The 25975-nt window shown below is 43.2% G+C and overlaps 1 protein-coding gene across 5 annotated transcripts in view; it reads left to right on the top strand.

Moving 5' to 3' along the window:
* The window catches only part of SPEG (striated muscle enriched protein kinase), a 496800-nt gene that overhangs the window by 298916 nt on the left and 171909 nt on the right, over positions 1-25975 (top strand). The window contains exon 10 of one of the 5 annotated variants that reach the window (XM_077447844.1): positions 17490-24068. The exons of the other annotated variants lie outside the window; for them this stretch is intronic. Within the exon in view, the coding sequence (XP_077303970.1) occupies positions 17490-17503 (14 nt within the window). The 3' untranslated portion in view covers positions 17504-24068. Of the gene's footprint in view, positions 1-17489; positions 24069-25975 lie in introns of those variants that run through there. 5 annotated transcript variants of the gene reach the window in all.

The following is a 25975-nucleotide window of genomic DNA, read 5'->3' as shown; positions in this document are numbered from 1 at the left end:
AACAGATATGTCTAAATGATGTTCTGATCTCTAATAAATGAATTGATTCAGAGTTCTAGTGAAAGTACAAGACTGGCACTTTACAATAAGCAAATCATGTCACTGTACTGATATCAGAAAGCCCGGCTGTGAAAGTCAGAATCCAATTTTGGTGGCAAGAAGATGTAGTGTTTTACAAATGCGATGAGGCAAAAAAAGATCTTACCAGGGGGTGGGGATGGGTTTTGTTCCAGTTTGTTTTATTGCTGTCTTATTGTTACAACACAACTTGCGTCAGAAAAATCCACTGATTACAGGGAACCAATCCGCCAAAATAGGAATATTGGACCTGCTAATGTCAACGTGTACTTAAGCCAGAAATTTTAAGAAAAACTACACTTGTGGTGTGTCCTCCCTGAACTGGAAGAGTTAAAGAAGTATTCCAGGTATGGATATTTTTACATAGTTACAATGGTCCAGCTTGGACCAATGTAACTATGCGTATACCATAACTCTGGTGTCAGATCACTGAAATGGGGCTACGCACTAGAGTGATTTACAGCTTCTGGATGAATCCCACAGGTATGGTATATACATAGATAACTTGGTCCAAGCTGGATTAATGTAACTATATAAAAATAGCCATATCTGGAATTCATCCTTAAATGCTCATTATGTCTAGGGGTAGAGGAATAAACTTTACTACTTTCCTCACCCTTTGCACCTCCGGATGCCTGTTACATAGTTACATACACTATATTACTAAAAGTTTTGGGACGCCTGCCTTTACACACACATGAACTTTAATGGCATCCCAGTCAGTCCCGTAGGGTTCAATATTGAGTTGGCCCACCCTTTGCAGCTATAACAGCTTCAACTCTTCTGGGAAGGCCACGCGTCTTCTTGAGGGACCTGAGACTGAATAGTTTCCTCCCTATGCTAGAATCCCCATTAAGATATTTGTACATCACTATCATATCTCCTCTTAGGCATCTCTTCTCCAGGGAGAATACATTTAATGATTGTAAATGTTCCTCATAACTGAGATCCTCCAGACCCCTTATTAGTTTCATTGCTCCTCTCTGGACTCTCTCCAGTTTCATCACAGTCCTTCAGAGGACTGGAGACCAGAACTGGACGGCATACTCAAGGTGTGGCCAAACCAGAGTTTTGTAAAGTGGTAGCCCTTGGGTACCCCACTTATAACTGCTGACCATTCAGGAGATACACTATTTATCACCACCATCTGGATCGCCCATGTAACCAGTTTTCCCTCCAGGTACATATACTATTGTCAATGCCAACACACCTCAATTTGCAGATTAAGCGTTTATGGGGGAGAGTGTCAAATGCTTAGGCAAAGTCTAGATACACCACATCCACCGGCTTTCCTTTATCCAGATTACAGCTCACTACCTCATAGAATGTTAATAGGTTTGTCTTGCAAGTACAATCTTTCTTAAATCCATGCTGGTTACCAATAATGATCCTACTCTTAGCTGCAAAATCCTGGACATGGTCTCTTATCATCCCCTCCAATAGTTTGCAAACTATTGATGTAAGGCTGACTGGCTTGTAGTTTCCAGGTATATAACTTGGCCCATTCTTGAATATTGGTACCACATTAGCTTTATGCCAATCCGCTGGTACCAGTCCAGTCAGTATGCTTTTCTTAAAGATTGAGAATAATGGTCTAGCACAGAACTGGCCTGTGCTGTCTAAGCACCCCTTATCATTGACCCCTTCCCTTTTCTCCGATATTCCTGGCTGTGGACGGACCCTCTCCATCTTCTTGCACAATGCAAGACTGTTGGTCCTACATTGAACATAATGACACCAAAATCCAACCGCCATCCTGAGTGCCAAAAAGAAGAGGCTTCAGGGGACCAGTTGGACAGCATGAAGGAAGCCTGTTGGGCCGACTAATAAGGTAAATATTACAGCTTATTCTTCTACCCCTTGGACTTAATGACAATTCAACCTTTTCAGTTCAGGGAAGTCCTGCTGTAGGAGAATTTTTTTTATGCTTCCCATTTTGGGTCTTTAAAAAGTTCAGAGGCTGTCATCCCCATCCTTACTTACTAACTGGGAGCAAGTTATGTGGGTCAGGCGTTCCTACTTTACTGACTGCATACTAGTTGTGGATCACAGGGACACTGTGTAGTGAAGGATTGGTATGACAGACCTGAACTTGCGCTTTAAATTTAGCAGTGGCAGGTACTATATTTTTAGTCAGTCTGAAATATCATGTTGGGTGGACTGGTCCTTTTCCTTTTAACCATCCCGTTACAAACATTTCTCAAAAGGTGCACATTTTTTATGGATTATTATTGGTTTACATTTGATCAGGTGGAACATTGTTGAAACTGTGTGTTTTTGATATAGTAGTGCATTTTTAAATCAGATTATGTCATTGCTAAAAGAGATTCTATTTTTAATTTTGAGCCTCTGTTTTTTTTGTGTGTTTCAATGCTCCAGCAATTATATTTACTTGATTAAAGTAGAATTCCAAAAAAATCCTGCCCAATAGGTACACAGACAGCAAAAAAAGATAGATATTTGAATCCTTCTTCTCTCTAGCCAAAAAAAACCCAAAATGTTTTTCCCGCACTTCTTTAAGTATCCTTTAGCTTATTCAAACAACAGTCAAACTGTGCTCAACAGTCAACAGTGCTCACTACGTCCCACATCCAATGGAATGGCAATAAATCAGATGATGCTTCTCTCCTCGAGCGGGGAAACTCCAAAACACTACAAAGAAAAAAAAGGAGGGCAAAAACGCCTAGTGCATTACCTTCAACGCCATATCCAATTTGGTGGATACCCAATATCTGTGGTTGGAAAGCTGATGCATTTCGGGAGATAAGCCCCCTTCCTCAGAGCTGATCCAACTTGCTACAATGACATGGTTCTTATAACAGTGTGACACAGAGACCCAACCCCCCCCCCCCCCCCCCCCCACCGGCTCCACTGGGCAGGGCCATAATGCCACTGCATATATAAATCATGTGAAGCACCCCTTATCAATAACTCCTTCCCAGTGACATCTGGACAGATTGCAAAATCAGCTGTCACTGGGAAGGGGTTAATAACAAGGGGTGTTTCACATGATTTGTATATGCAACAGTGGCGGCCCGTCCACAAGGGGCACAGGGGCGCCAGCCCCCTAATCCATGTGCCAGGCTCCTAATCTACAAGCAGGCTGCCGAACGCATGGATTCCAATGGGGATTTTTTATTTGGTTAGAGCCTGAGGCTCTAATTGGCTTCAAAAAAGGGTGGGCTCGTGGGGACCCCCCCCCCAACCGAAAAATGGAGCACCAGCCACCACTGATATGCAGTGGCATTAAGGCTCCACCCAGTGAAGCCTGTGGGGGGAGGGGTCTCTGTGTCCCACTGGTATAAGAACCATGTCACTGTAGCAAGTTGGAATAGCTCGGAGGAAGGGGGCTTGTCTGCCGAAATGCATCAGCTTTCCAACCACAGATATTGGGTATCCACCACATTGGAGTTGTGTTTTGATGGGCTTTTACATCATCTTATGTTTGTGAGTATGTTTGTTGGCTTTTTAATACATTGGATATTGTGTTGAAGTTAAGACACTAGGTGTTTGCGACCCTTTTTCTTTTTTGTAATGCTTTAACTTATCTAGGCTCATTTAATGATACATCCATGGAGAGCGTTTGGGTCTTCATTCTTTGAACTTTCGGTTTATTCAATAAAACTGTGCAAAAAAATCGTTTTTGACATCAAGTGCCAATATCCAACTCAACCACCTAATCTCTGCAAGCTGTAGTTTGGTTGTTGTAGGATTCCACATTTCACACATTGAGGAGCATTGACCAATGCAATTGAGTCTTACAGAGGTTGTAAACTCTTTAACCTCCCTGGCGGTATGATCATGCTAGATTTTTGCGTCTCAAAACGGTACATTGTTTTGCATAGAAATTTGGTGTTTTATATTGTAGGCCTGTAATTCTTAGACCCCTTTCACACCAGGGCAGTTTGCAGGCGCTATAGCGTTAGAAATAGCGCCTACAATCCGCCCTAAAAAAGCTGCACCATTGTCTGTAGTGTGAAAGCCTGAGGGCTTTCACACTACAGCGGTGCGCTGGCAGGACATCAGGGAAAAGTCCTGCCAGCAGCTTCTTTGGAGCGGTGAAGGAGCGGTGTGTTTATCGCTCCTCCACCGCTGCTCCTCATTGAAATCAATGGGGCAGCACTGTAATACCACCGGCAAAACGCCGCTATTGCGGCGTATGGCTGGCGGTTTTAACCCTTTCTCAGCCGCTAGCGGGGGTAAAAGCGCCCTGCTAGCGGCCGAAATGCTCCGCAAATCCGGCGGTAAAACGCCGCTAAAAATAGGTGTGGTGTGAAGGAATAACTCACTTAAATCTGTCCAAACAAGAGTCTAGTAGACATCCCGGGTATGCTAAGGTTTGAAACACGAAATCATAAAATTATAATATAATAAATAACTATAAATAATTATCAAAAATAATAATATACATAATAATAAAATTATTCAATAATGTAATCAAATCAAAAACACAGAAATGTGCTGAGTTGCAGAATTGTCACTGTCATTACTTTCAGTGTTTGATGATGAATTTCCCTACAAATCAATCGCTCAATTCTGCAAGTGATTCTAATTTATTATCTGTGTTTTCTAGTTGGTCTAAAACCGCTTTTGATGTAAAGGGACACTTTTTGGTTGCTATGGACAATCTCCAGTTTCCAGGCAGAAAGAACAGTATATATAATATAGAACTGCATGCAGGGCATTGGACAAAGCACTAGGAACAAAAGGGATGTGAAATGATTTGATACAGTAATGTAATCTGTAAGATTATAGTGTATTGTATGCGTTATGTTTTTTGCACTTTTTGAATTTGCCGCTGGGTTCCTCCCCCATGTGTCGCGATGCTTGCAGGGGACGGAGCCCGGCACACAGACACGGACACAGCCTGCAAACACAGCGGGAGGACATCGCAGGATCCTGAAGACAAGGTAAGTAACTTTGCCTGGATCCTGGGATGCGATCCCGAGTGTGGCTCGGGGTTACCTCTTTTTTACTAGTTTTGGATAGATCAAGGAAGGGTAAAAACACCTGTCCGCTGTCTGTGTCCCCGATTGGGATAGTCACCCTCTTTTATTATCCTGATTGATAGCAAGACTAAAAGAAAACCCAAAATTGTAGAGTTGTGAGTGGAGCAGGTGAGTGGAAATCTCCCAATGCTGACATCTGTTCAGGTGACAAATAAAATGGGAACTTCCCTCATTCTGCAAAGATTATCTTTAATTTCCTGTTACATCTTCGGAACAGGAAGTAGAGAGAAATCTACCCAACAGGACAAATGCAGCAAAAAAAGAAAAATACATTCTATCCAAAACTTAGAACTTTTTTTTTTTTGACTATGCATACACTTCAGTCTTTGTGTCTGTTATGCGATCAAAGCAACAGTTTGAGTTTTGCCCAATTGTGCAACTAAATAGTATTTGTTTTCCTAGTTTCTCTTTTCTCACAATTTTGAGCAGTTATTATGGATCAAAACGGAGTTCCACCCAAAAATTGAACTTTCGCTTTAAGGGAAAGTGACCCCTGACATGTCACATTTGGCACGTCATTTTTTTTGAGGGGAGTGGAAACCCTCTTTTTAAAGGGTTCCGGCTCCCACTTCCTCCCGGCGCACAACGGCTCCAGAAGCAAGTTAACCTCTCCCTCTCGGCAATCATCTGGGACACATCACAGGTCCTAGACGATTGCCCAGCCAGTCAGGGCATGCCGTGCAGCTCGCTCATGAACAGTGCGTGCCCGGCTGTGAAGCCACAGCCGGGCGTCCACAGTGACAATGCCGACGCCACAGAGAGGAGGGGGAGACGAGTGGGTCATCGCTGGACCCTGGGACAGGTGAGTGTCTGATTATTAAAAGTTAGCAGCTGTAGTATTTGTAGCTGCTGACGTTAAATTTTCTTTTTTTAAGTGGAACTCCGCTTTGAATTCAACTGCCACAGAACTTAAAGTGGAAGTTCAGCCTAAGACTAAAATCTCTAAATCTACTTGTAGCTGCAATCTAAGACTAACCAACATACCTTTTCTGAAGCCACTCCGGTCCCATGCTGAGCTGTTAGGCGGGTGCAGAAGAAGCAGCTGACAACGGGAGCCCCATAGTAACTCTATGGGTGACGTCACTTCCCAGGCATTTCCCAGCCGTTGTCAGTTCTCTCCTGCACACATCATCCGCCGCTGGAGACCTGACCGGAGCGGCTTCAGAAAAGGTATGTACAGTGATTTTTGCTTTACAGGGCTAGATAGGTTAGTCCAGTGGTCATCAACCCTGTCCTCAGGGCCCACTAAGGCTGGATTCACACCTATGCAGTTTTAGTGCATTTTGCAGATTTGCATTACAGTCCATTTAACATTGTTTTCTATGGGAAACGTTCTGTAGTGCAAATCTGCAAAATGTAAAAAGCACTAAAAATGTGCAGGTGTGAATCCAGCCTAACAGGCCAGGTTTGCAAGATAACTGAAATACATCACAGGTGATAGCATTTGCTGCTCAGTGATTGCAGTATTCTAATCTGCATCTCCCCAAGGTAATACATAAAACCTGGCCTGTTAGTGGGCCCTGAGGACAGGATTGATGACCACTGGGTTAGTCTTAAGCCCCATACACACTATCAGATTTTCTGCTGATTTTTTTCCTTCAGATTTACCGAAACCATGTAGAGCAAGGGCCTGTCTGATTGCATACACATTGGAACTCCTAAGGTTTGACCTCATATTATATGGTTTTGGTAAATCTGAAGTAAAAAATCAGCAGAAACCCCGATAGTGTGTATGGGGCTTAAGATTGTGGGTGCAAGTAGATTGGAAGATTTTTGTTTTAGGCTAAACTTCCACTTTAAGAGTACTAAATGCCCATTTTCATAGTGACTAATTTATTAAATAATCCTTAAAAAAAAATCTGTCCGGGAATTACATGTAAAATAAAGAAGCAACAGATTAACAACCTCAAATAAAGACTTTTTTTTCATAAATATATATCCCATTGAATCCTTTTTTGCACTGCCATATTGAAAAGTCAACATTTTTGCTCTGAATTCTTCTTTTAAAGCTGAAGTTGGTGGGGGAAGGAAAAAATACTCTTTTGCAGGTCTCGTCCCCCCTCTTTAACTCCATGGGCTAAGTGCTCGTTTATGTCCAGGGTACTAGTGACAATGACATTTTCTTACCTAATTCCTCACTTTTCCAGCAGTTGGCGCTGTTCACTTGTCCCTGAGTGGGTTGTGTCCTCATATACAGCCCACAGCTACTGGTCCTGCATTGACGTCAGAACTTGACCCAACTAAGACTGAAAGTATAGGGTGGGCTGCTGCCCGAATGCTGCACGCGCCCCCGCACGTGCAACATCACTTCCGGGTCCCTGTTGACAGTTTCCCCGGCCATCAAAACCTCACTAGATTCAGTGGAGACAAGAGGAGACATGCCGGGTGTTATAGACCCGGCATGTCTCATTAAAGAGTACCGGTCACCAAAAAATCATCACATAGGGGACTTTTTGCCCCCCTATGTGATGGAAAAAAATAGTTGAGGAAAAAATTTTAAAAAATGTAAGTTACATCCAAACACATGAAATCCCCCCCCCCCCCCCCCCAAAAAAAAATTTTTTAGGACCCCCATCACACTTACATATACACACGCGGTGGAGCGCCTATGCCTGAAAACATTGACTGTGATACTCATGTTACATATTGATGCACACGTCGGAATGAAAGCAATAATTCTAGCACCAGACCTCCTTTGTAATGCTAAACTGATGGCCTATAGGGGGCTTTTAAACCATTGCCTATAAACCATATCAGGTAGTGAAGGTTGTCGACACTTCACAGGCGCACGCAAATTTTAAGTTTGCCATGTTGGGTATCTATTTACTCAGTGCAACCTCAGCTTTTATATTTTACCAAAAGATTGGGTAATTTATTGCAATTTTGTGCCCCTAAAATTAACTTTTAATGTGTATTTTACTGAAAGGGTTGTGTTTCCTAGACCTTTGGAGTAATATAGTGTCAGAAAAAAATTGGAGCTACCGCTATTTTATTCTCTAGGATATCTGCTCTCAGGAAAATATATAATGTTTGGGGGTTTTATGTATTCTTCAGGCCTAAAATTATTTTTTAAATGTGTGCAAAAAACTGTCTGTGAAAGGATTAAAGGATAAGTTTACCTACGGAAAAAATGTTACATGTTCTGCCTGGAAGCTTTGCTAGCCCTTGTACACACGGTCGGAGATTCCGACGGAATGTGTCCTATCGGACCGTTTTGTCGGATATTCCGACTGTGTGTGGTCTGCATCGGACTGTTTCCGTCTGAGTATCCGACAGACCAACTTTTCCAACTTGCCGGTAAAATTTTCCGACAAAATGCTCCTATCGGACATACTTGGATCATGTGTAGCCTACTCCGACGGACAAAGTGCCACGCATGCTCATCAAATTCCTAGACCAAAGCTATTGGCTACTAGCCTGAACGTAGTCCCGTCGTAACGAAATAACGCCATCACGTTATGTACAATCAGATTTTCCGACAACTTTGTCCGACCGTGTGTATGCAACAGTTTCGGACAAAATCCAACGGATTTGGTTGTCAGAATGTCCGACCGTGTGTACAAGGGCTTAGTTTAAAAAAAATGGCTCCGAACGTTTCTAGCTGGCTCCTAGATTCGAAGCAAATTTGTCAAGCCCTGGAGTAAAGGATAAGGTAAGTAAACATGCTGATCACTGGTAGTACCCTAGACATAAACGTGCATATAGGCCTTGCGGGACAGGGGGAGCCCTCACTGAAAGGGAGCTTTTTATTTGTCCCTGCAACTTCAGCTTTAATATTCATTGGGGGTTATTTACTAAAGACAAATCCACGTTGCACTGAAAGTGCACTTGGAAGTAAAGTCGCTGTAGATCCGAGGGGGACATGCAAGGAAAATAAAAAAACAGCATTTTAGCTTGCACATGATTGGATGATAATATCAGCAGAGCTTCCACTCATTTCAGATCTACCCCTTAGATTTAGAGCGACTGCACTTCCAAGTGCACTTGCTGTGCAAAGTGGATTTTCCTTTCGTAAATAACCCCCAATGCGTTTTAAAAAAATGAAAAAATGCAAATAATAATAATGGCTGCTCTTTTATTTTTTTTATCTGGGATCTAAAAGTGTCAGTTGTGTAAACGTTTAGTCCTATGGAGTTAGCAGTTAGCCTGGATCCTATGTTTGCCTGAGCTGCAGGTTCCTTATTATGGAACAGAAGTCATGTTGTGCCTGCCACATACCGCTGAGTTGTTTGGTTTATGCGTTCAATTTTATCCCTGCTGCAGGCCAGGGTACTTATGTCCTCTTCCGAGACGATACCCTGGTTTCATATTTTGCACATTGCGTGGCTCTTGGGTTTAGGACTCGGTGACAGTTACATTCTGTCACTTTCTCCTCCGCATATGATATTACTGCATGCTACCCTAAGCTAAGACCTTTCCCGGTATCTGCATGGCACCATTCTCCAAGAGCAATCGGCTGCATGCTTAGCTTCCATCTTCAGATATATAAAACTATTGGGAAGAGATGACAGGGACCTGGGCTGTGCAGACTGAAGCCTGAAAAACAGCTACTGGCCGCAAACTGCTTTCTGTAAAATAGAGATAAGCAGCATGTTATGTACAGCCTGCAGGCTCATACCAGTGTGCCATTCCAGAAAATTTAATCTGAAATTTCTGTTCCGGGTCACAGCCAAAAAACAACATGATAGGACCATAAATACTAAAATACAGGTGTCCTTGAGGGCCAAGATAGAAGATGGCAAATTGCAAGCTATTCAAAAGAGTTGGACAAAATAGGAAAATCAGTTTAAACCCTTTATGACCACCTAACACATATCACACTTTAATGGCCACACACCGCACATACGCGTCTCTGGTTGGCCGATGTTTCTGTGCTGCGTGCTTCCAGTCCCAACACACTGAGATGTGAAAGACAGTTCTTGGTCCCCGTTAATAATCAGTGGTCACATGATCACCCAATCTCCCCCTGGGGTTCAGAACTCTTTACAGCTGGGTTCACACTAGAGCACGGAGGGGCTCACAGCAGGGGGTTCGGTGCGTCTTCATTCACCTGTTCAGGTCAAATTTCAGCCCGAATTTTTGGCTGAATTCAGACCTGAAACAGACCAAAAGACGCATCAGGACTCCTTTGCAATTCACACCGGAGATGCTTCAGAGATGTGTGAACCGATTCCATAGAGAGCCGGTCACAATCTCCTGCTATGTGACTTCCATGCAGGGAAACCCAGCCAAGAAGAATGCTGGGGTGGATGGGAGGGGTTAAAGGGTTATATATAGTTTACTTTAAGTGCCATTTCACACTGGAATGTGCAGTGCATTCCTTTGAGGTGCAATGGGATGCGATTGTCAGCCCATTCATTTGAATCACAACAGATTCCCCCTTTCACATCAGAGGTCCCCCATCATGTCAGAGGTCCCTCTATTACATCCGTGCCCCCCCCCCCCCCCCCAGACACACACACACACACACACACACACACACACACACACACACATCAAAGTCCTGCTTTTACACCAGAGGTCCCCTGATCATATTAGGGTCCGTGTTTCACATCAGAGGCTCCCCCATCACATCAGAGGACCCCCGTCACATCAGAGGTCCCCCATCATGTCAGAGGTCCCTCTATTACATCCGTGCCCCCCCCCCCCCCAGACACACACACACACACACACACACACACACACATCAAAGTCCTGCTTTTACACCAGAGGTCCCCTGATCATATTAGGGTCCGTGTTTCACATCAGAGGCTCCCCCATCACATCAGAGGACCCCCGTCACATCAGAGGTTCCCCCTTCTCATCAGAGGACCCCCATCACATCAGAGGCTCCACTATCACATCAGAGGCTCCCCCTTCTCATCAGAGGCTCACCCTTCTCATCAGAGGCTCCCCCATCACATCAGAGGCTCCCCCTTCTCATGAGAGGACCCCCTTCACATCAGAGGCTCCCCCTTCACATCAGAGGACCCCCTTCACATCAAAAGTCCATCATGTCAGGGATCCTTGATCACATCAGAGACCCCCTTCACATCAGAGGCCCCACCTTCACATCGGAGACCCCCCTATACATCAGAGGCTCCTCCATCACATCAGAGGCTGCCCCATGATATCAGAGGACCCCCTTCACATTAGAGGAACCCTTCACATCAAAGGTCCCCCATCATGTCAGAGATCCCCCCATCATATCAGAGGTCCCTCTTCACATTAGAAGCCCCCTTCACATCAGAGGCTCCCCCATCACATCAGGGGCTCCCCCTTCTCATGAGAGGCTCCCCCTTCACATCAGAGGCTCCCCCTTCACATCAGAGGCTCCCCCTTCACATCAGAGGACCCCCTTCACATCCATCATGTCAGGGATCCCTTGATCACATCAGAGACCCCCCTTCACATGAGAGGCCCCCCCTTCACATCGGAGACCCCCCTATACATCAGAGGCTCCTCCATCACATCAGAGGCTGCCCCATGATATCAGAGGACCCCCTTCACATTAGAGGCACCCTTCACATCAAAGGTCCCCCATCATGTCAGAGATCCCCCCATCATATCAGAGGTCCCTCTTCACATTAGAAGCCCCCCTTCACATCAGAGGCTCCCCCATCACATCAGAAGACCCCCTTCACGTCAGAGGCTCCCCCTTCACATCAGAGGCTCCCCCTCACATTAGAGGACCCTCTTCACATCAAAATTCCATCATGTTTTTATAATTTTATTATTATTTTTATAATTTTATTATTATTATTATTTTTTTACTATTTTTTTAAGAGCTTTGGTGATATATCAGGGGTCTAAACTGGGGGAATTTGCACCACACTGGGTGATTAGAGTATGCCCAGGCACACCTGGCACACCCTGCACGCATGTTTGTGGTTGTCACGTTTTTTAATACTTCAATATTGGGATGTGGTACCGCTGTGCAATAGACTAGAGACCAAGTATAGGAACAGGCTACAATTATTAGAATAAATGCACAAATGCATATTCTAGCCATTAGCAGCGGCGGCTGGTGCTCAAAATTTTTGTAGGGGCACAAACAGACTGAAAAATACTGAACCCACCCCCATCAATTGCAACCGCACTGTGCCCATCAAATGCAGCCCCTGTATCCATCAAATGCAGCCCCTGTGCCCATCAAACTAACCCACTGTGCCCATCATACGCAGAAACTTGTGGCCATCATACGCAGCCACTTGTGCCCCATCAAATGCAGCCACTTGTGCCCCATCAAATGCAGCCACTTGTGCCCCATCAAATGCCGCCACTTGTGCCCCATCAAATGCAGCCACTTGTGCCCCATCAAATGCAGCCACTTGTGCCCCATCGAATGCAGCCACTTGTGCCCCATCAAATGCAGCCACTTGTGCCCCATCAAATGCAGCCACTTGTGCCCCATCAAATGCTGCCACTTGTGCCCCATCAAATGCTGCCACTTGTGCCCCATCAAATGGAGCCACTTGTGCTCATCAAATGGAGCCACTTGTGCCCATCAAATTCAGCCAGGCTCCACTGTCACTTCACTAACCACCCTATCTTGAAGCCTATTAGAGCCTCTGGCTCTAAACACGTGCTTCAAAATACACACCCCCCGCCTATCCCCACCATAGTATTTCATGTGTCCGGCGTCCTGAAAGGGGCCACGCACATGAATAGGGAGGGCAGCGGAGGTGTCGGGGGGGGGGGGGGCAGTGCCTCTGCGCCCACAATACATACACTTTTAAAAGTCATATGCTTGTAAACCCAAGTAGGTGCCAAAATTTGAATTCTTTTTATACTGGCTTTTTCTACCAGCTCCTACATAGTTAGGAGTATTTTAATACAATTGTGTGTAATGTTCTTAGTTATTTCTCCAAGATAACATGCTATCAGTGTGAGTCCTAAATAAAGAGTGTAATACAAGGGTCGATCTCAGACTCACAAATCATCAAGAGAATATTACTTTGGGCGCTAGAATTTTTTTTTTAGACTATTGCACACCTATTTTTAGAACTGGCAAGGCCTCAATGTATAAATACTCCACAGTACAAACTACTATAATATACACTAAATTGTGGACGCAGGCACGGCCTTCAGCAGGCCTCAAAGAAAATCTTACCTGCCTTTGCTCGCTGTCTGGCTGTTATGGCCACCCCCTGGCTTCTATACTTCCCCAACCAACACAGATCAAATAAGCTAGTAAAAACTTCTGACTTTTCTCTTTCATGAACGGCATACTTGTTGGCTTGTTAGGTATTAAAGACAGAGTGTTAGCATAATTGATGAAGTGCTCTAAACCCAAGAACAAAAATGTAATATATTGCAGCTTAGCATTCCTTTGATGTGGCCGCTACATTGATTTTCTTTTGTCAAGCTTTTTATAACCTGGTGATCCTGCCAAAAACACAGTTCCTGTCCTAGGGCAACAATGCTTACTCACTGTACTGTGTCTATAGGGGAGCAGCTTTGTTACCCCAGAAAGGGGTCGAATTGCTAAACTGGAGAGTGCAAATTCTACTGCAGCTGTGCATAGAAACCAATCAGCTTCCAGGTTTTTTTTTTTGTCAAAGCTTAGTTGAACAAGTGAAGTTAGAAGCTGATTGGCTACCATGCACAGCTGCACCAGATTTTGCACTCTCCAGTTTCACTCCAATTGCACTCCAAAGGGGTTTACTTCCTCTTTGATTCCCTGCAAAGGTAAAGCATAATGGACTACTATGCATCGCATAGTCATCCATTATGTGTCACTTACCTGACACGGGAGCCAGCGAAGTCACCGCTGTCCCCTGTAGTCCGGAGCATCCATCTTCTCGGTGGGTCTCGCTGCTCCACTGCTGTCATTCAACGAAGCCGCGAGGACGTCACTCCTGCGCATGCACACGGGAGCCGCCACTCGTGGCATATCGCCGTTGACAGCGGCGCGCTCAGTGCGCCTGCGCGCCGCTGTCTACAGCGCATGCACTATAGACAGCGGTGCCTGTCTTTCGGCAAATATCTTCTAAACCCTGTAGGTTTAGGAGATATTTCTTGGACCTACAAGTAAGTCTTAATCTAGGCTTACCTGTAGGTCAAAGTGGTTTGTAAGGGTTTACAACCACTTTAAGTAAATCAACCCCAAAGTGCGTTAGGACACTGTTAAGCTCCCTGATGGTATTCCCGAGTGTGGCTCGGGGTGAATTTTCAGCACCAAAAGCGGTAACCCCGAGTTCGCAGGATCCAGGCATAGTTACCGTGTCCCCAGGATCCTGCGATGTCTCCCCGTTTCTCCGATGTCTCCCCGTGTCTGCGAGCCGCGTCTCTGCTCGATCTATCACAGTGCCGAGCTCCGTTCCCTGCGAGCGTTGTGACGCACGGGGATGGAGCACGACGCCAAATTGAAAAAGTTAAAAACACATACCACATACAGCACACTGTAATTTTACAGATTACATTACTGTATCACATTATTTCACATCCCTTTTGTCCCTAGTGCTTTGTAAAGTGCCCTGCATGCAGTTTTATATTATATATACTTTCTTCCTGGAAACTGGAGATTGTCCATAGCAACCAAAAAGTGTCCCTTTACATCAAAAGTGATTTTAGACCAGCTAGAAAACAGCGATAGTAAATTAGAATCACTCGCAGAATTGAGCGATAGCGATTTGTGGGGAAATTCATCATCAAACACTAAATCTAATGACAGCGACAATTCTGCAACTGAGCAAATTTCTGTGTTTTTGATTTCATTTCATTATTGAATAATTTTTATTATTATTTGTTATAATTATTTATAGCTAATTATTATATTATAATTTATGATTTTGCGTTTCAAACTTTATCATACCCGGGATGTCTACTAGACTCTGGTTTGAACAGATTTGAGTGTGTTATTCCTAAGAATTACAGGCCTACAATATAAAATGCCAAATATCCATGCAAAACATTGTACGGCTTTCAGCATGAAAATTCTGACATAATCATACCGCCAGGAAGGTTAATAATAATTTACGTTTTACAATTTCTGATTCAAATTCTTGCATATGTCCATCTATGACTAATTCTCTTTAAGGTAATCATGCAATTCCTTATCGAGTTATCTTGAATACAATGCTCACTGTACAGGTTACACTGGTTCATTTTCCAACATGCTTTTGAAGACTGTATTGCAATCATTTTCTGAACAGATTATTTTTCATACTGGTGATGATAATTGACTAGTGATGATTAATTTACCATCTGGGTTTGATGTTTTGCCATTTGAACTATATGATGCCATGTATGTGAATATTTGCAAATATCTGTGAATGAATCAATAAGTTCTTGTCACCTCCTAACGTCTATGCAATGTCACTGACCTGCTGATGAAGAGAGCATGCCTTGCACTGGCTTTGCATTATACTCATGTATGCCGATTGTTGTCCGTATGCATAACAACACTTTTTTTCTACTTGTGTATTTGCTTGATCTATGATATTGCAACAGATATGTCAACTTTTAAAATGTCGATTCCTTCAGAGCCATGCTATCAGGCCTTCAAGATCACCTGTAAGCAATGGTAGAGCCCTGAGATTTCTGAACCAACTTTTGGCCTCTCGATTCACAAGGTGCTAGTGTAACAATAAGACCAATGTTGGCTATGGGGCATGTTGGCTATGGGGCATGTTGGCTATGGGTACTGTTTTTCAATATAAATCTTTTACATTAACCTTATCCAATTCAGCAATGCTAATAGTAATTGGTCACATTAAACTGGACTTGTTCTTTAAATTTGAAGATTTTTTGTAGCTTCTCCAAGCCACTTCTAGTAGGCCTTCAAGATCACCTGTAAGCAGTGGTAGAGCCATGAAGTTTCTGAACCTACATTTGTCCTCTCAATTCACAAGGTGCTAGTGTAAAGATAAGAGCAATGTTAGCTATGGGGTATGCAGGTTATGGGTACTGTTTTCAATATAAGTATTTTCCCTTAACTTTATCCAATTTAACAAAGCTAGTAGTAGTTGACCACATTCAAATGGACTTATCCTGTCATTTTGAAGACGTTTCATAGCTTCTCCAAGCCACTTATTCAGTTCTATCAGGCATTCAAGATCACCTGTAAGCAGTGGTGGAGCTATGAGGTTTCTGAACCAACATTTGGCCCCTCTGTTCACAAGATGCTAGAGTAAAGATAAGAGTAATGTTAGCTATGGGGCATGTTGGTTATAGGTACTCTTTTCAAAATAAATCTTTTACCCCTTTAATATAATCATGACCCTTATCCCGTTGAACAAGGCTAGTAGTAGTTGGTCACATTCAACTGGACTTGTTCTGTAATATTGAAGACATTTCATAGCTTCTCCAAGCCACTTTTTCAGTTCTAGTGAGTCTCAGGAAGATGCTCCAGTATTTATATCCACACAGGTTGCACATAATGTAGTTAACCAAATAAGGATATAGTATTGTTCTTTATTGAGTAAATTATGTAAAAATTAAAATAGGAAAGGATCGCCCCTACTTTCGACCAGCCCAGGTAAATTAATGATAAGGAAAGGCCTCAGCCTGCATGTCCCCACCAAGCCAAACACGCTGATGCATTTCCCCCCGGTGGCTGGGGCAAAGTGCATCAGGGAGTTTGGGTTAGTGGGGACATGTAGGCTGAAGCCATTCCTTATCGCTTATTAACCTGGGCTGGCTGGGAGTAGTGGTGATCCTTTCCTATTTACACTTACTAGCCCTCTGGATTGGTATCAGGACAAGCATGCAACCCCTGCTCTGGGACACATGAATATGCTTTCACCTCTAGTTTGAGCTTTGCCAAAAGCAATATAACAGGTTGAAGTCATATTATAGTTAAATAATGACCAATACACTCCTTCATCAGTCCGCTGACAAAGTCCAGCTTACCCAGTTGACCCAAACCCAGATCAGGCAATTTTCACAAATGCACAGGTACTTGTGAATCCAGGTAAAATTTTGGTTCAGGCAGCTGTAGACTTCATATTTTTCAAAGCAGGTGTGATACTAAAATAAAGAGGTACCTAAAAGTCTTGCTATGGGTGACCTTTTACGTTTTCCAGATTATTACCAAATTGCCATTCTAAGGCAATTCCAACCAGAAAACATATTTTTTTTTGGGTTATGGATGAGCAGGAAAGATAACTTGGATCATATTTTTGTTGATGCGTCCCTGTTGGTGAGAGAAGATCCAGGATAGGAAGTGACAGGTAGCAATTAAAACCCAACAGCGGTTCCAAGTTTTGCCCGTTCTACCCAAAATTCTAAGAAATTTTTTTTTGCAGGGTCAAACTCATAATCCACAATAGCAACAGTTTGTTTGTAGTTCTGCTTTAAAAGTTGACATAGCTGCACTGGTTTACTTGCTTTGCCCACCCCGGCATCGCTTGCTGTTTTCCCTGTGCTGTGAATGGCTTGCTTGCCCATGCGCTGACTGCAGTTTCTGTCTGTATACAGGGAAAGTCAGATAATCTCCTGTCACTAACAAACTAACACAGGAGTCAAGCTGCTGCCCCTGAAAATCGGACTGTGCCAAGATGACAGAGCCCTGGCCCAGCTGCACCAGGGGGAGGCATAGGAGCAGGATAGTCCTCCTCATGCAGCTTTGATGGAACAGCAAAGAATGGAGGAGGGCTCCTTGTGTCACTGACACTCACCCTGGGAGGCTGCTGACTAACAGACTGCACTAAATGGCATCCCCATATCTCCAGCCACTAACGATAAAAACCTTCCTCTGCTCAGACACCTCTGGCTTTTGATGCAATCTTACACATTGAGTGACATTCTTCCCTCAGATAATGTTTCGGCACAACGTTCTTGATAGCTAGACCCATCAGGTTGAAGGCCTGCACCTAAGTCACGCAGTATTCTGCCCTATTAGAGCTAGACCCATCAGGTCGAAGACCTGAACCGCAGTGATAGCTTGACCCATCAGGTCGAAGACCTGCACCTCAGTGGACTTTCTGAAAGTAGGAATATTCTGCCCAAACAGAGTTAGTCCCATCAAGTCAAAGACCTGCACGCAGTGTACCTTCATGAAGTAGGAATTGTCTGCCCTATCAGAATAAGGCAATACATGTTCTCCTCTTTCAGTGTTCCTTTACAGCTAGGCCTGCTGGAACCTGTATTCTACAGACTATGAGGCTCCCTTTGTGCTGCTCTTCTCCACTTCACTAAGCATTGGTTTTAACTGGCCACCTAAAATAATAGAAATGATTAAAACCCTTTCAGGTTTTTCTTTCTTTTTTGTCTTTGCCCAGTTGGGGGGGATTTAAGCTTCACTTTTTGTTCTATTGACAAAACAGGAAGTCAGAAGAAATCCCCCCAGAGTAAGGAAATACCCTCTCCCCTCTGGAAAGATTTGACCTCACCGCCTGTCCTAGTGACAACTTAGAATTTGTAGAATTACTTTAGCCCCAACGACAATGGTAAAAAAAGAGAGAGCGTGAATCCTCTAGTGGGACACAGAGTAGTAAAAACCTCTTACCACCAAAAATAGTACACTTTAATGTCTAAAAGTTTAAAATTATTTTATACCCCTTGTTCTGTGCAGCTTTTATTAAATTAATACCCGCTAATCCTACTTTGAAGGTACTTTTTCGGGTTCTTCCTGTTATTGGATGATGACTGTCTCCCAGTTCTGCTCCAATGTTGTCACCCTGTTACAACTGCCCATAGTGTTGACTATATGTGGCCATGTGTTGACATGGCCCCCCGGTGTCACTATCAGGTACCAGAACAATGATTTGCAGTGCAGGTAGAAAGGAAGCGGCTTGAATGTTAAACTTCACATTTGATAGAACTGTAGCAGGTCTCCACTGTTTTGATGTTGGAAGAGTAATGCCACGTACACACGATCGGAATTTCCAACAACAAATGTTCGATGTGAGCTTGTTGTCGGAAATTCCGACCGTGCGTAGGCTCCATCGGACATTTGCTGTCGGAATTTCCGACAACAAATGTTTGAGAGCTGGTTTTGTTGTCGGAAATTCCGAGCATGTGTACACAATTCCGACGCACAAAAGTAAACGCTTGGAATCAAGCAGAAGAGCCGCACTGGCTATTGAACTTCATTTTTTCTGGGCTCGTCGTACGTGTTGTACATCACCACGTTCTTGGCGATCAGAATTTCCAACAATATTTGTGCGACCATGTGTACGCAAGACAAGTTTGAGCCAACGTCTGTTGGAAAAAAATCCACAGTTTTGTTGTCAGAATGTCCAATCATCTGTATAACAGTGACTTAAAGAGGAAGTAAACCCCGATGAGTTTACTTCCCCTTTGATTCCCTGCAAAGGTAAAGCATAATGGACTACTATGCATCGCATAGTAGTCCATTAGGTGTCACTTACCTGACACAAGAGCCAGTGAAGTCACCGCTGTCCCCTGTAGTCCGGCGCATCCATCTTCTCGGTGGCTCTCGCTGCTCCGCCGCTGTCATTCGGCAAAGCTGTGATGATGTCACTCCTACGCATGCGCATGGGAGCCGCCACAAGCGGCATATCGCCGTTGACGCCTGCGTGCGCCGTAGACAGCGGTGCCTGTCTTTCGGCAAATATCTCCTAAACTGTGTAGGTTTAGGAGTTATTTCTTGGACCTACAGGTAAGCCTTAATCTAGGCTTACCTGTAGGTCAAAGTGTGTTTTAAGGGTTTACAACCACTTTAATGAATGGATGCTATGACATTAGGTCATGTAACCTGAAACTACAGTGGTGTTCATGTTTACCCTTTTGAGGTATTCATGTGCCTAATGTTGAGCAAGAAGGGCTTCTTACCCACCTTCTTGTGCCCTAAAAAGGAGATGAGGTAACATTTTAAAGGGGGCTTTCAGATACTACCATGGTGGCCCCCCCCCTATTTTAATAACGGAGAGACCAGATATCTCCCCCTTATTAAAATAGGGGGGGTAAGAGTTGATAATGTACCCCCTTCTAAGGTAATGAGTACAGGGGTACATTATCAACTCTTACTCATTCCCGCAAAGAGTTAAATGTAAAAAAAAAAAAATTATTATTTATTAAACACAAACCCATACTGACCAGCTTTTAAAAGCATCTATTACGGTTTACAGCAACGTATCTGTCAATTGTAATGTCCAGCAAGGTAATCCTCATCAATTATGATGACCCATTGCCTGTTGATCTGAACATGCTGCACTTGTTAAATGAGAGATTGCTGGCTGTCATTTATAATTCATCCAAATTTGCTGAATGACATCAACCAGGACTCCCAGGGGTATTACCGCAGCTAGGATTCTGACATTTAGATGAGAGAGTGTGATGTGTACACCCCACCCAAATGATGTCACTATTAACTTCAATGGTGTCCGAATTCGGGTTCAGGGTTGTTGACAATTTTCAAAACTGCAATCGGATCAAACACAAGGAGCAACACTATTATCTTAGCATATGATCATTCTAATATCCCTTACTAGGGATTTAAAACTGCCCTAAATTTTGAGTTTAGGTTTATTGAGGCAAACACAGATAAATATTTTAGGTGTCTAGGAGATTAGCTAATTCATATATTATCCATCCTTCAAGCTTCCAAAAAGTCTTGAATGGTTATATTTAAAAACATTTTTGCCACTAGAAGCCATAAAAAACTTTATTATTTATCCCAGAGTTTAAACATTTAAACATTAGCTTCATTCAAGATATATGATACTAATTCCGCGTACACACGACTGGACTTTTCAACATCAAAAGTCCGACAGAACGATTCCGGCGGACCATTCGATCGTGTGTGGGCTGCAGCGGACTTTTGATTTGCAAAAATCCGTCAGACTTTAGAAATGGAACATGTTTCAAACTTTTCAGCCGGAAACTCCGCCGGACCTAGTTCCTACCGAGAAATCCGTGTGTATGCTAGTCCGAGGGACAAAAACCGACGCGAGGGCAGCTATTGGCTACTGGCTATGAAGTTCCTTATTCTAGTCCGGTCGTACGTCATCACGTTCGAATCCGTCGGACTTTGGTGTGATTGTGTGTGGCCAAGTCCGTTCATTCAGAAAGTCCGTCAGAACTCCGCCAAAAGTCAGTCGGAAAGACCGTCCGACCTAGTCCCTCGAAAAGTCCGGTCGTGTGTACGCGGCATAAGATGATGCAATCCTTTGGATCATGGCTGGTCACATGTACCTACACTTCTTTACCCCTCTAAGCTGAAGGTTCATCTAAAAAATAATGAGCAAACACCCTTTTCAGCTCAGTAGAAGGGAGCTTTTTCAGAAGATATTCTGTTTAAGATAGTCCCACTTTGAAGAATAAGTAAACTGTTAACATACCTTAGGACTGTTCGTGCATTATTATTGTGGGCTTCCAACTTTAAGGTACCAGTTTAAGGAAGACCCTTTTCTGTTTCAGTATGTTGTGTACCAAGCCAGCTCCATAAAGGCATCGTTTGACAAGGTTGGTGTGCAGGAACTCGAGTGGCCTGCACAGAGCCCTGATCTCCATCCTACTGAACATTTTTGGGATAAACTAAAATGCTGATTGTGAGATAGGGCTTCTCACCCAACATTAGTATCCAACCTCACAAATGCACTTTTGGAGGTTAAGGGTGCAAAGATGGTGGGGGAGTAACTCCATATTAGTTAATTTAGTTTTGGAATGGGATGTCCAACAAGCTTATATTGCGTGATAATCCATGTCCACAAACACTTGGTCATATAGTGTATATTTAGGCAAATCAAGCAAGTCTGCCATGAAGGGACATCAAAATAACGATGGCATGTTAAAACATGCCATCGTTATCTTGATGTCCCTTGATAGCTCTACTGGTATCCTCAGTATTTTGCCAAGTGCGTTTCCCTGTGGTCTACAGTTGTCTTTGAGCACGGAAAAAAAGCATCCCCTGTCAACCCTTCTAGACATGACTGCACACAGCCTGCAATTTCCTACAGGATTAAGCTAGAAGCATGCACACTGGGGGGATGCTGGGTGTGATTCTCTCACTTCACAAGGGAACAGCAAAAGTAGCTTGTCCTTCTCCCTCTCCTCTGAAGATGTTATTCTGTTTCCATGCTCATCTTCCAGCATCAGACAGCTGAAACTACCAGGTCCTCCAGGTATTTACCACACATTTTTACTAACAATGCAAGCCAGTATAAACAGTATTATATGTATATGGCCCATTCAGGGAGAGAACATAATGTCCTGATTGCTTTATTTCCACATATTAAATTTCCCCTAATAAAAGAAAATAATAATATTTCATAACATCTTGAAATAGGTCACACGGTGTTGTGATTCTATTTTCCTACCTATTTTTGTCAATTGTGACAGCATGGTAGGGGTTGCCTATCTACGTGACTGAGGCTGCCAGATTAGCAGCTTTAAAAGTGAACCTCTATAAAATTAACACTCTGGAACAGTTTGCTTTTTTAAAGGTCAGCTACACCCAAAACAAATTTCTCAGTATTCACTGCGCAGTACGTCAAGCCCCCCCAACTTCTCCTGTTTCTCCAAGACTCGACTAGATGGTAACAGTTGCTCCCGGATGGCAGTAATCTGTAAAGTCCAGCAGGCAGATCTTGGGCACTCATGACCAAAGATTTAGTAATGAGTTGACCTGTTTTCACATAACATTGACATTTTTTAACTAATAGATTTAGAGAGGTGGTGACATCTAAATGGGGTGAATCATGCCATCTCCTCAAAAGTAGAATTACAGGTTTTTACTACTGTTTGTGTCCCCTTTGGAAAAATGTCCCCCTAGTTTACCGTTCCGGTGATCACTGGCACTAGGACTACAATAAAATCGAAATCCCCCCCCCCCCCCCAAGTGGTGAGAAAGCAGTAAAGGCCAGACTGAGGTTTTAACCTTGCCCAACTCTACACAGGAGTTCCACTGACTTCACTTTAATAAACCGATATCCTGGCAAGGGTGTTTTGGAATGTCTCTTCCAATAACCAGTCTGAAGAAGGGGCCAATGTCCACTTTAAATCTCGACATATATATCCACTTAGATATTGGGATAAAATATACAAATATTTGAGAGATCTATCAGTCTGTGTACGTAGCTCTTTTATGGTGGTGTGTATCAGGGCAGGCAGCACTTACTTAGACAATCCATATCAACTACATTTGGTTGTTGCAAGTTTGGGTCACCCACCTCCAAGAAGGAGATTTTTTGGCTGATGATCTAAATAAGGCAGGGAGCTGTAGGGTTACTAAACTCTAAATACTGTTGACATTGCCTAACTTAATAAGCCCATTATTTTTCAAATTTAAGGGTGTGCATTGAGGGCATTCAAAGTGAATTGGCTGCTTAATTGCAGCACAAACAATATGGGCATTACCCTTCAATAAACTGTGGAGAAGTGTATGGGCCCCACAATCGGTGGCAGCTTTATGGAAACAATATCATCTGAATGTAAATTGTTTCCGTATTATATTTGTAGCCATTAAAGCCCTTGCTTCTACCATGGTTCCCTTTAGGGTGGACTCTAAAAAATAAAATCTTGAAGACCCCAATCTGTGACACAATAATAAACAGCAGCAATATATTTGTATAAATAATAAAAATATTAATAATTATCCAACATCACTGACAAATTAGACATTCCACAATTGAGATAGATCTGATAGCAACTAAGGTTGGGTAGATCATCAAAATAATAGAGAGTGACAACTAACAAAGACTTGTACGTTGATACATTCACTTCCTGCACCAAGCAGTAGGCGTTCTACCAAATTCTATATGATGGAGCCTTATGATTATAAAATTTAACACAGATTTATTTCTGAGCCTTACCAGTGGAGAGTTCTTTAAATACAGGGTTTATACAGGAAAACATACACTTTACGAGACCTCCATCCAGGCTCTCTCATTGCCTTCCATGCACATTTCCATGTTGAAATCGGACACACATTAGGATACATGCAGGCAGACAATAGAACATCTCATTGAGTTCTGAACCTGAGGCCATCCCCGCAACATTTTTTCTTTTCCAGCTGATATGAGACTTTGTTTAAACGCTATAATTTTATTTTTATTTGTAGTCCCAATCCAATAAAATCTTGTTTTTGGAACAGCGGTGTGTTTGCTGTCATTACTAATACTCTGCTCTGTATTTATCCCCAAATTTGAGCAAAATTCCCTGTAGTTTTGTTATCTGTCTTTTTTGTCTCTTGTTACCTATCAATCATCACATCAATTTCTGGACTTCCCTAGACGAAGTTGCTTTGGGAAGTCCCGTGTTTTTAATGTGTTGTCTTTTATGTGATGCATTTTAGTGTTGTTCCCGGGCCCACAAGCAAAAATGAAAGGACAACTCTATGTAAACCTTATTTGTGAGGCAGGTAGTGATGGGTTGCCATTACAAGCTGACTTCTCAAAGGACAAGTTTACTTTTATACAAAAACCCACTAGTCCACCCTACGGAGGTTCTAATCTAATTTCACGTCAAAAAGCAAATATTTCCAGCTCACTTTCCTGCTAGCCTGCAACAAAACCGAAATTGACCCTGTCTAACAGTTCACATTAAAATCAAAGGGTTTAGTCGCAAACATATGTGTAAGCTGCAGTGGCCATGTCAAGGTACCCCAGTGTATTGTGGTCAGAACTCTATAATTTTGAGCGTGTCCCAAATTGGATCACATATATAGCAGCGGATAGATTAAGGGCAGGTTTGCCTGGAGGGAGTGGTACAGATGTTCATGGGACACTGGTACAGATGTTCATGGTACAGATGTTCATAAGATTTTTGGACAGGGACAGTGGTGCTTGGTGTATGCTCTTTGGTGATGGGTGCAGTCTATGATCTCTTTGAATATAGGGATTCATGGGACACCCAGCAAGGACACAATGGCAGCTGAAGGAATCTCATGAGTGCCCAATGTACAAAACATACAAAAAAACAGAAACCACCCCAACCTATAACTGGCCTTTGCAGCAAGGAGCGCATGGAAGGGCGATGTACCCCTAGCATCTGTAGGGACTCATGGCACAGGCATGGCCAGTGCTGGAAAAGAGTTTGGGCCAAAGAATGGTAAACACAAGTTAAGGTTGCTAATGTCAGCCATCTGGGAGGGGTAGTGACTGGGTCAATGGAAGGTGGACTGGTTTGTGTATAAAAATAAACTTGTTCTTTAAATCTCTGAGACTCTGATAGTGAAATTTACCTGAAGCAGTTTGTGTTTCCATCTCCTACTGGAAAGCCATAATGATAGATTCAAAAGTATTTGTTTATCTTGCATTATGAAGAATCAGTCGGGGGTTACACCATCATTCGATCATTCAGCTTTGCAATGGAAGAAATTCTGTTGTGGATCTCTCACCAATGGAATTCCTAGTAGATACAGGTCAGCAATGGGATTCTATTGGCCCCAACCATACAAGTCTGAAATATAAAGTTGGGGTGGAATATATATCAATAAAATCCATCAAACCTTTGCTTCAATGGTTAGTTAGCACTTTAATAGTTTATTTTCTACCCTGAAAAAAGTACTGAAAATATGTTATTCTCATTATGGTATAAACCTCAACCAGAGGCTGTAGTGTGACTCTGTGTTCATCCCTGAAATGGTCCAATAGCCAGATAATGAGAAAACAGTAAGGCTTTCTTTCTAGTTCAAGTAAGAAAACCTGCAAAAACCTATTAAAGATCCAACCGCCAAATTTTTAACTGCCACAACCTTAATATATATAGTGTTGGAGGGGGCACCAGACCAGGTACCCGCTCCCACTTTCATTCGTATTTAAAGGGATTTTAAAGTCTCAAGGTTTTTCACCTTAATACAGTCTATGCATTAAGGTGAAAAACCTTCTTTGCTGCAGCGCTCCCCCCTGTTTCTTACATGAGCCCATCCGATCCAGGCTGAGTCCCACTGTCTAAGTCAATGGATGCAGGAGCGAGCCCGCATGGGTGCCCCCCCATGCCCCCCCATGGAAAGCGACTCTCCATGGGGGGCACCCGATGAAGGGGAGGGGCCAGAAGCA

This window comes from Lithobates pipiens, unplaced genomic scaffold (assembly GCF_037356315.1).
Source record: "Lithobates pipiens isolate NorthernLeopardFrog02 unplaced genomic scaffold, aLitPip1_a1.2 Scaffold_22, whole genome shotgun sequence".
Taxonomy (NCBI): domain Eukaryota; kingdom Metazoa; phylum Chordata; class Amphibia; order Anura; family Ranidae; genus Lithobates; species Lithobates pipiens.
The sequence above is the reverse complement of the archived record's forward strand: the minus strand, read 5'-3'. Positions and strand labels throughout refer to the sequence as shown.